At 41.2% G+C, this 11,703-nt stretch overlaps 1 protein-coding gene across 1 annotated transcript in view; it reads left to right on the top strand.

Annotated features, from left to right (window-relative positions):
- Epg5 (ectopic P-granules autophagy protein 5 homolog) overlaps positions 1-11,703 on the top strand; it is a 97,255-nt gene that overhangs the window by 6,569 nt on the left and 78,983 nt on the right. The window contains exons 2-3 of the mRNA XM_028783215.1: positions 5,516-6,445; positions 7,355-7,598. Of these exons, the coding sequence (XP_028639048.1) occupies positions 5,516-6,445; positions 7,355-7,598 (1,174 nt within the window). The remainder of the gene's footprint in view (positions 1-5,515; positions 6,446-7,354; positions 7,599-11,703) is intronic.

Consider the following 11,703-nt stretch of genomic DNA (forward strand, 5'->3'; position numbering starts at 1 on the left):
ACAGGCAAAAGACCCATACACATAAGAAGAAATAGTATTAAAATTAAAATAATAAAATAATAAAAAAGTTACCTTGTCTCGTGGGTGTTTGTGTGGCTCATGAATGTCAGCAGCTGTAATCCTTTCATGATCTGCTTCAAAAACACTTACCTTGCCTTCCAAATACATCGAAATAGCTTATTGTTTTGGACATTAATGTGTCAATTTTTTTTGCTGGACATTCAGAGCAGAATAATTAGCAAGTACAGTTGATTTGTTTGTCTCTCTTGCTTAAATTTCACAACCAAAAATGAACCATTTTAATGATTTCATTCAGGTGTTTATTTGAATGTAAGAACTTTTTTTTTTCTTTTTCAATTTTTATGAGACACATCTCTCTTTGTATCCCTGGCCGTGTAGACCAGGCTGGCCTGGAACTTACATAGACCAGTCTGCCTTACCTCCTGAGTGCTGGGAGCACCACCATGCTCAGTCTTTAACGTAATAGCACTTTATTTTTTTTCTTTTACTTAAAATTTTATTTAACAAACAAAAAAACATCCTAATTCCTCCTCAAGATTACAATAATCTAAAGTTTTCTTCCTGATGACACTTTTAGTTTCCTTATGGGAAGTGATAAGATTTTTGTTAAAATATCATTTTAAAATGAAATCTATCTAACATTATACACCATTACCTTTTTAGGACATTGGAATAGAGTACTTATGTACTTAATTTCATCTTGTCTGAGAAATATATGTGATAATTTTTGTTATTAAAGCTAATTTCAAAATATATGATAAGAATACACTAATTTTCAAGATGGTTCAAAAACATGCTGACTGTTGTACATTTTTTTAAAAAAATGATCTGTTACTGTTTATTTAATCTTAAGTATTTGAAACATTGTTATAAGCCAAGTGGTTGTGGCACATGTCTTTAATTCCAGCACTCAGAAGGCGAAAGCAGGCAGATTTCTGAGTTCGAGGACAGCCTGTTCTAAAGAGCAAGTTCCAGGACAGCCAGGACTACACAGAGAAACTGTGTCATTTAAAAAAAAAAAGTTATCATGATATATTTCCTAGTCCTGGCTGCTGTTTTCTTGGAGGCTGCTATACTGGACTGTTGTGTGAAGCAATGCATAAAATTTAGCAAGGCACATGTCAACTAGGCTTTTTAGATTAGATCAAACCCTGAAGAAGTAATAGCACTTTATAATGTTATTTAAATAACATTTCCATATTTGAACAAATTTGAACAGGCTTGGCCTGTTGTGTTACCTAGTTACTTTTTCTGTGTAGTCTGCATGTTGCCCTTCCAGGTGTGTGAGGGCTGTGTGTGTTGACCTCGGGCCATTAGGATTATGCAACAAGCCCAGAGGCAGTCTTTAAAACCTTAATTATAATTGTTTGTTCAGTTGCTTGTTGTCATTGTAGTTTTGAGATAGGGCCTCTTGTAGCAGGGTGACTTGGAATTCTCTGAACCTGAGGATGAGTTTGAGTTCCTCACCATGCTGTTTCCCTACCAAGTACTGGGTGTACCACAGTGCCATACCATCATATACATTAAAGGTTAATTTTTTTAAAGATAATTTACTGATCACATTTTTGTTAGTATTATTAATCATACAAAATAATGTGATATTTTCAAACATGCATATAACATACTTTGATCATATTTACCCCTCACCCATCCAGTAGTTTTTTTTTTTAATTATTTATTTTACATATGTGAGTGTACTGTCTCTGTTTTCACACATACCAGAAGAGGGCATCCGATCCCACTGCAGATGGTTGTGAGCCACTATGTGGTTGCTGGGAGTTGAACTCAGGTCTTCTGGAAGAGCAATCAGTGCTCTTAAGCTCTGAGCTATCTCTCCAGCCCCATATTTTTAAATTTTTTATTTAAGACAGGTTCTCACTATGTAGCTCTGTCTAGCCTGGAACTCACAAGATTTACCCACTGCTTTCTGAGTGCTGGGTTAAAAATATACTCTACTAGGCCTGGCTCAGTGTTACCTTTCTTTTGAGTCAGGGTTTTACTGGCCTTGAATTTGTGGTCCTTCACCTGCCTCTGCCTCTGAGCGCTAGGATGAATATACATATACATGTGCATGTGCATGTGCATATACATATTTGTGCCCACTACTCTCATTAATTATCCAGTTACATAACTACGTCTTCTGTGCCACAGAAAGGCTGATCACAACCAATAAATTAACTCGAGTATAATAATGTTAACTAAAAACTGGAATATATTTGCATTTCAAGTTTTTTCTCTAAAAATTTTATTACTTTGTTCCAGAATCCATTCTAGAATCCCACGTTGTTGCAGTTAGCACATCTCTAGTTTCCTTCACCCTCTGTCTGCTGCTCACTCTCCCCTTTTCTTCCGTCTCTATAACAGAGTTATTTTGCAGATTGTTTGATTTTTCAGCTGGTGTTTCACATGGTAAATTGAGGTTCTGCATTGCTAAGAAGGACACCACTGAAACACTGCCTGCCTTGGAACATTGTATCAGGGAGCTGTTTGCTGAAGAATGCCTTCCTGGCAATGCTGACTTGGCTATGTGCTTATGGTGTGTTTGCCAGGATTCTTCATTGAAATTCACTATTTTTTCTTTTGTAATTATGAAATACCTGAGACTGTTTTGCTCTTGCTCAAGTTCTGGCTCAGTCACTGTAACATCTGTCATGCTCGTGGCATTGTGTCATCACTGTCACTGTGGTTTAAATATATCCCCAAGGGTGGGTCATGTGTTCAAAAGTTGCTTCCTAGTGCATTGATGCAGGAGGAGCTGTGGACCTAACAGGGTATTAGGGATGCCTGTTGAAAGAATTCACGTGGTTTACATAGGACCCTGGTAGTTCTCAGGGTTGTTAGAACAAGAGTGAGCTCGGCCCCTCCTCTCTCCAGCTTCTGGTCTCATACAATCTTTCCTGTTTCTGGAGCGTTTGCTGTTGTGATGTCATGTGACATGAAGTCCTTACAGATGAAGCACTATTCTTTGGAACTGTGGTCTCAATAAACATAAGTATTCCGCTTCAAGGATTTTTATTGCCAGAATAGAAAATGGGCTAGCACCTGTGGGGGTGATGGTGTCTTTCTGTTTTTCCTGTTCCTTATATGTTTATTGCAGTTCTGCATAGAAGGGTGGTCATTTCCTGCTTGTTGGATTTATTTTTAATTTGTTTAGTAAGTATTTATTTTAGACTCATAGGCACTTCTTTTGCATGTTATGATTTCATGCTATGGTTTCACTGTTGATTTGTTTGTTTGGGTGCTTGAGTTACTGCAGCCTTCTCTTGAGTTTGGAGGGAGCATGTTAGTCAAAATGAAGACACGTGTGGGTCTGTGGCAGTTAGAAACAGTTTCATTTTACTTAGCATATGGTGGATGATCTATTAAATATTTCATCTTCATTTTTGGATCATAATTTAATGCTTATTGTGATATCTTTTTCTTTTCAGATTACGATAGTGAATGTCCAAATTGAATGTGCTCAAAATGGACAATACAAAATATAAGTTAGAGTATTTCATGAGGTGGATTTACATTCCATCTGTTAAATGTAAAAATTTAGATTTTTTTTTCTTGAAGGAGGGAGGGTTTTGTTTTGGGTCTCCATTTGAAGGAGTTGTATGTCGTATAAGTAAGGCCTGGTGGCTCTCCTTGTGGCAGGAGGAGGCGGTGGCTGGTTGCATCTGCAGTGGGGTCTGACCTAGGCAAAGCTGGTGCTCAGTGTGTTCTGGGCTTTACTGAACATGGAGGCACTGCCCACACTCATGACAGTCTTCCCACCTCAGTTAGTCCTCTGGAATTCCTCCTCATACCTGTGCTGTGTCTGCTGGAGTGAGTCTCTGTCCTATCTCAACCTACTTCTTCTCAACTTGTCAACAACACATCATTTTAAAATCGTAGCACTTCATTTTTGGTCTCCCATCAGCTCATGGTCATATAATAACTAAGATTGTATTAATTCAATTAAAAGTCCCCATAGTCTTGATCACTTTGAACAATATTCAGAAGTCCAAAGTCTGTAGACTATCCTCTGAGAGTCCAGACAGTTCATTAACTGTGAGCTCGTATAAAACAAAAACATGTTACAAACATCCTATATATAATGGTAAACATTCCCATTCCAAAATAGAGGAAAGAGGGCATAGGTCTGAGGAAAGATTGGTTTGTCCAAAGTTAGATATGTACTAGCCAATCAAACACCAGATTCTACAGGTATGTATCCATCAGAATGAGCTTCAAGGACCTACCAGCTCATCATTTATAGTGCATGTGACCTCACTCATTCTTTGGCCAGCTCCAGTCTATAGGCTTGCTTGATGGATATCCCAGAGCCCTGGCATGTCCAACATGCTGGAGTAGCCAGTGTACCAGAGACTTTACCTACACAGCTTCATGCAATGTTATTTTCATCCCTCCTTCAGGGAATTTGTCCCTGTCATATGTTGGCAGGCCTCAGTCCCTTTTTGGAACCATGGTACAAATCTCCATGACCTCCAAATCCTTGCATCTTTCATACCTGCAAAACCGTTACCACATGGATAGCATTGCTGAGCTTTGTGGCCACCTTCAGTTCAGGCGGCAGCCTGTGTGGCGTTGTGCCCAATGCATTGTTTTGAAGCTGAGGTTCCTGTGTTTCATTTCTAGTTCAGGCTTTCTCATTTCAGATCAATTTGCATATTAATAGTTGGGGATTTCCCATGGTTGGATTATTGTCCTCAAGGAAACTTTTCCTGTTGTCCCAGTGAAGTGAGGAGGCTTCTCCTTGACGGAGGTAATCCCCTTGACACTTACTGTTGTGTGGTTTTGATTCACTGTCACTTGTATTCTCACTGACATGCATATTTAGGGATTAGAAAACTTTCACAGACTCATATAGAGAAGAGGAGGATACCTTTGGGAGGATACATTACATCCTGTAAATGCATTCCATTTTAAAGTACAACTTCTGAGTATGTTCAGTTAGGGTCATAGTTCAAGAAAGCATGACAAAGGAGCACCTTTAAAGGGTGTAGTGGGGAGGTTGATTCGCTGGGTACAGCTCACATCATAGGTGGTCAGCAGGTACCAGAATGCTTTGGTTTACATTCTCAATTGCTGAGGACATGGTGGCTGAGCTTAGCACTTTAGTCTTCAGCGGTGCTTCTTTGGGGTCTGTTCATGGTTGAAACATGTTACTGGGGAAATCAAAGTTCTCTTATTAATAATGAAATTTAGAACTGGACTCAAAAGAAGCTCAAGGGCAGTTTTATTAGAGTTTAAGAGAAACTAAACAGCAGATTAGGTGACAATCCTGGCAGCTGCCAGGAGAGAGAGAAAAGATGCAATGTCCTTTAAGTAAGGTTGGAAATGCAAACAGATAGCTTATTAAGGAAGGAGAAAGCACCCTGAGAATGGAAGTGAGCTAGTGAACGGAGGAAAGAGCCCTCAATGTAAAAGTTTAGATATTTATGTATAGCTTAAAAATTCTTCATGCCGAAACCATTAGCTCTTGTTATATTTCATACTTTGATTGTAGGAAAAGAAGAAATATGAAGCCCTTCAGACTTCTGATGCAGTTCCCCTTCCAGAGACTCGTAGAGAACAGGAAATCCTGTTTCCAGCTTCTGAACTCAAAGATGATCTAAAGGTGTCATCTGATTCCCAGCTCCACAGTGATGTGTGTGGATGGAATGAAAGTGAAATGTTTGATATACCACTCACCTCCTTGACTATAGAGGATGAAGGACCCCGGATACAGGACACAGAGGACCTAAAAGAAAGGGTTGAGATCACAGCCGGTGATGGAGATGATGAAACTGAGTTGAAAGTCGACCCTGGAGACAGTGTTACAACTAAAGGTGAATCTTCCAAGAACTTCACAGAAGTAGAGGAGCGCACACTCATACAATGTGGGCCTCCAAAAAGCACACTGCAGCCTGGCTTTCCCCGCACTCAGCAGGAAACGGAAAGCTCATGTGTCAGAGAAAGTCCGACTAGGAAAGAAGATGAGGAAGCCCTTGGCTGTTCAAAGGTGCTTCAGAATGTTAGCTTGTACAGTTCTTATGAAGCCAAAGAAGTTTCTCAGCCACCTAGAGTGAAGAAACTATATCCCGAGTTGCCAACTGAAACTGCTGAAGTACCAGCTTTGGTGGCAGTGAAGCCATTGCTCCGTAGTGAGCGACTCTACCCAGAACTCCCGACTCAACCAGAATTGACACCCTTCTCTAAAGAACAGCTCAAACTCTTAGAGCCTGGCTCATGGCTGGAAAATGTTGAGTCATATGTAGAAGAATTTGATAACATTGCTCATCAGGACAGACATGAGTTTTATGAGTTGCTTTTGAATTACTCACGATGCAGGAAGCAATTGCTGTTGGCTGAAGCCGAGCTGCTCACTCTGATGTCTGATTGCCAAAATGCCAAAAGTCGACTGTGGAACTTTAAGGATGAACAAATGGCCGTGCAGGTATCTTGACTGTGTGTGTCAAGCTTCAGAGCTGGGGGAGTTGGTAGATGAGCTGCCTTTCCTGTGGTGCTGTCTAGGATTTGGTCTGTGTATTAAACTTATACTGGCCCTGGCTTCATTGGTCCAGAGATCACATGATCAAATGGCCACAGGAACAGGCATGTAACATGTAGGAGAGGGCAGAGTAGGGTGTGGCTCAGTGGAGAAGCATATGGCTAGTCTAGAGGGGATGACAGCCCTTGACATGTAGTTGACACTTTTATGATTGTGAGGAAAAGGCTTGCTACATCTCAGGATTTCTCAGAGAAGCAGGAATCTGAATTTTGCATGAAGGATGCTAACTGGCACTGTTGGCAACTGACTAAATACAAATCTATGCAGATACATATTCTATAGAGTTCAAGCCAGCAAACCATGTTTTGAGGTAAAATTCAGCCCACAGACTATTAGTTTTAGGTTTTGGCATAATGACACAAGTGTGTTCAGTCAGTAGAGTATACTGGTTGTAGAGAGATAAGGAAAGTCCATTTCTGTGTAAAAGTATTGGATACCTGGAACTGGAGTTAAATACAATTGAGACCTGCCATGTAGGTGCTGGGAATTGAACCTGGATCCTTTGGAAGAGTAGCCACTGCTCTTAACCACTGAGCAACCTCTCCAGTCCTTTAGGGTCACTCTTTTCAGAACCCGTGATCTATTCATGAGTGGCAGTGTTCTCTGACACTGACCATTATTTGCTAGTGTTGTTTTGTATGTACAGTGTTGTCCCTCACTGTGTCATATGTAGTGTTGTCCCTTACTATGGTTGTAGGCTCTTTGAAATGGTTCCAGAGCCTGTAAATCTTCCACCTGCTGCCTGACTGCATGAGATATAGACGGTCTCACATTTCATCCTTTGTCTACTGCTAGGGCATCTGTGCAGATCAAGTGAAAGTTTATGGTCATCACCACTATCAGAGAGTAGAGATGAATGAAAATGTCCTGGGAGAACTGAAGAAGCTATTTGATGCCAAATCTGAGCACCTCCACCAGACCCTGACCCTCCATTCGTACACTTCTGTGCTCTCAAGGTTGCAGGTGGAGTCGTACATCTACACACTGCTCAATAGCTCAGCTGGTCTGAGATCTTTAGCAGTTTACCAGGCAGACCAAGGTATGTAAGCACTGGAAGCTTCCCTCTGTACTTAAACGTGAGGAACAGGTGAGGCACAGGCCTGGCTGAGCCGACAGATCCGGCTCTACTGTATCCTTGTATATTTTTTCCTTGCCCCCTCAATAGAATTGTAGGTCAGGTTTGTTTAGTTCCTGAGTAGAATGAGGCCTCCTTCTCCATGGCTATCATTTTTCTTCCTGCAGGAGGCCAGAAAGTTGCCTCTCTTTGCCTTTGCTAAGTCGTGACCCAGTAGGTTTGATCCCCAAACTAATCATCACCTTTTCTTTCTTTTTATAAAACTTACTATTTTCACTATTGTTGCTATTAGGTTTACTTATTTTATTTTATGTGTTTGAATGCTCTACTCCCATGTTTGTGCACCACATGCCTGGTGCCTGCAGAGGTCAGAAGATGGAGTTGGGTCCCTTGGCTTGAGTTATGGATGGTTGTAAGCTGCCATGTGGGGGCTGGGAATCAAACCCTGGTGGGTCTTCTGCAAGAACAAGTGCTCTAACAACTGAACAAGCCCTCCAGCCCCCAGAATACCTTTTCATTCTCTTGTTTCTTGTACTTTATCTTTTTGTTTGCTCAGTGTCTTGTTTTCTTGAATTTTATTCGTGTACTTTTATTTATTTTTACATTTTGACAATATTTTTTATTGGATATTTTATTTACATTTCAGATGTTATACCCTTTCCCTACTCCTCCCACCCCCACATAGGAACCCCCTATCCCATCCCCCCTCCTCTTCCTTCTATGAGGATGTGTCCCCACCCACCCACCCACCCACTTCCACCTCCCCACTCTTGAATTCCCCCACACTGGGTATCCAGCCTTCACAGGACCAAGGATTTTCCCTCCCACCTATGTCCGACAAGGCCATCCTCACTTACATATACCATGGGTTCTTCCCTGTGTGTTCCCAGGCACATAGGTTTAGACCCTGGGAGCTGTGGTTGGTTGGTATTGTTGCTCTCCTCATGGGACCACAAACGCTTTCAGCTCCTTCAATCTTCTCTCTAGCTCCTCCATTGGGAACTTCATGATCAGTTCAATGGTTAGCTGTGAGCATCCGCCTCTGTATATGTCAGGCTCTGGCAGACCTCTAAGGAGGCAGCTATATCAGGCTCCTGTCAGCATGCACTTCCTGGCATCCACATCAGCGTCTGCCTTTGGTGACTGCACATGGGATGGATACCCAGGTGGAAGAGTCTCCAGACGGACCCTCCTTCAGTTTCTGTCTCACATTTTGTCTCCATATTTGCTCCCATGAGTATTTTGTTACTCCTAAGAAGGACTGAAGCACCCACACTTTGATCTTCCTTCTTTATGAGCTTCATGTGGTCTGTGAGTTGTATCTTGGATATTGCGAGCTTTTTGGCTAATATCCAATTATCAGTGAGTGCATACCATGTATGTTCTTTCTTTTGTGATTGGGTTACCTCACTCAGGATGATATTTTCTAGTTCCATCCATTTGCCTAAGAATTTCATGAATTCATTGTTTTTAAAAACTGAGTAATATTCCATTGTGTAAATATACCACATTTTCTGTACCCATTCCCCTGTTGAAGGACATCTGGGTTCTTTCCAGCTTCTGGCTATTATAAATAAGGCTGCTATGAACATAGTGGAGCATATGTCCTTGTTATATGTTGGAGCATCTTCTGGGTGTATGCCCAGGAGTGGTATAACTGGGTCCTCAGGTAATGCTATGTCCAATTTTCTGAGGAACCACCAGACTGATTTCCAGAGTGGGTTGTACCAGCTTGCAATCCCACCAACAATGGAGGAGTGTTATTCTTTCTCCACATCCTCACCAGCATCTGCTATCACCTGAGTTTTTGATCTTAGCCATTCTGACTGGTGTGAGGGGGGATCTCAGGGTTGTTTAGATTTGCATTTCCTTGATGCCTAAGGATATTGAACATTTCTTTAGGTGCTTCTCAGCCATTCAAGTTTCCTCAGTTGAGAATTCTTTGTTTAACTCTGTACCCCATTTTTAAATTCTTGGTTGTCTGGAGTCTAATTTCTTAAGTTCTTTGTATATATTGGATATTAGCCCTCTATTGGATGTGGGATTGGTAAAGATCTTTTCCCAACAATCTGTTGGTTGCCATTTTGTCCTATTGACAGTGTCCTTTGCCTTACAGAAGTTTTGCAATTTTGTGAAGTCCCATTTGTCAATTCTTGATCTTAGAGCATAAGCCATTGGTGTTCTGTTCAGGGACTTTTCCCCTGTGCCCAAGTATTCGAGGGTCTTCCCCACCTTCTCTTCTAGTTTCAGTGTATCTGGTTTTATGTGAAGGTCCTTTGTCCACTTGGACTTGAGCTTTGTACAAGGAGGTAAGAATGGGTCGATTTGCATTCTTATACATTTGCTGACCTCCAGTTGAACCAGCACTATTTGTTGAAAATGCTGTCCTTTTTCCACTGGACAGTTTTAGCTCCTTTGTCAAAGATCAAGTGACCATAGGTGTATGGGTTCATTTCTGTGTCTTTAATTCTATTCTCTTGATCTTCCTGCCTGTTTCTGTACCAATACTGTGCAGTTTTTATCATTATTGCTCTGTAGTACAGCTTGAGGTCAGGTATGGTGATTCCCCCAGAAGTTCTTTTATTGTTGAGGATAGTTCTCAATATCCTGGGTTTTTTGTTACTCCAAATGAATTTGCAAATTGTTCTTTCTATCTCTATGAAGAATTGAGTTGGAATTTTGATGGGGATTGCATTGAATCTGTAGATTGCTTTCAGCAAGATGGCCATTTTTACTATATTAATCCTGCCAATCCATGAGCACGGGAGATCTTTCCATCTTCTGAGATATTCTTCTATTTCTTTCTTCAGAGACTTGAAGGTCTTGTCATATAGATCTTTCACTTGCTTGGTTAAATTCACACTGAGGTATTTTATAGTATTTGTGACTATTGTGAAGGGTGTCATTTCCCTAATTTCTTTCTCAGCATGTTTATCCTTCGAGTAGAGGAAGGCTACTGATTTGTTTGAGTTAATTTTATATCCAGCCACTTTGCTGGAGTTGTTTATCAGGTTTAGGAGTTCTCTGGTGGAAGTTTTGGGGTCACTTAAGTATACTATCATATCATCTGCAAATAGTGATATCTTGACTTCTTCCTTTCCTATTTGTATCCCTTTGACTTCTTTTCGTTGTCTAATTGCTCTGGCTAGGACTTCCAGTACTATATTGAAAAGGTAGGGAGAGAGTGGGCAGCCTTGTCTGATTTTAGTGGAATTGCTACAAGTTTCTCTCCATTTAGTTTGTTGTTGGCTACTGGTTTGCTGCATATTGCTATTACTATATTTAGGTATGAGCCTTGAATTCATATTGCTATTACTATATTTAGGTATGAGCCTTGAATTCCTGGTCACAATGTTCTGAAGTAGAAATTCTAATTTTCTTCATGGTAGTTACCTACTCTCCCCCGGAGCTGCATCCTCAGCTTCTGTCATGTATGGTGAGCATGTTGACACACAGCCAAGCAGGCGGCCAACAGAGTTCCTCTTCAGACCCACTGTCTGACATACTGCTAGAACTTTATGGGGATCATTTTGGGAGAGGGGAGGAATTTATTTCCATCATGGCAGGGAAGCCATGATGACAGGACATAAGCAGCTGGTCAGCAGGCATGTGGTGCACAGACATACATGTGGTGCACAGACATATATGTGGTGCACAGACATACATGCAGGTAGATCCTCATTTGGGATATAAAAGCATAAGACCAGCCCCTAGCGGACCACTTCTTGTAATGAGGCTCCACTTCCTGCAGGTTCCACAGCCTTCCACACATCACCATACGCTGGGCACTGAGTGTGGAGTAAATTAGGGACCATTGCACATTCAAACCACACATTTTGCTCTTGGCCTTGGGCATCTCAATTCAATATGCACTCCGTTCAGCTTCAGAAGTCCCCACAGTCTTTAATAGTCTCAGCCTTGCTCTCGGCTCACCTAATGCACTTTACAGAGCATGCTCGCTCGATTTTGTTCTTAAAGAAAAAAAAAGGAAAGAAAGAAAAAGAGAGAATAGTGGTGCATGCGTTTACTCCCAGCACTCGCACTTAGAGGCAGAGGCCAGAGGGTGGCC

Source organism: Grammomys surdaster, unplaced genomic scaffold, assembly GCF_004785775.1.
Source record: "Grammomys surdaster isolate TR1022 unplaced genomic scaffold, NIH_TR_1.0 1036, whole genome shotgun sequence".
In the NCBI taxonomy this organism is placed as follows: Eukaryota; Metazoa; Chordata; class Mammalia; order Rodentia; family Muridae; genus Grammomys; species Grammomys surdaster.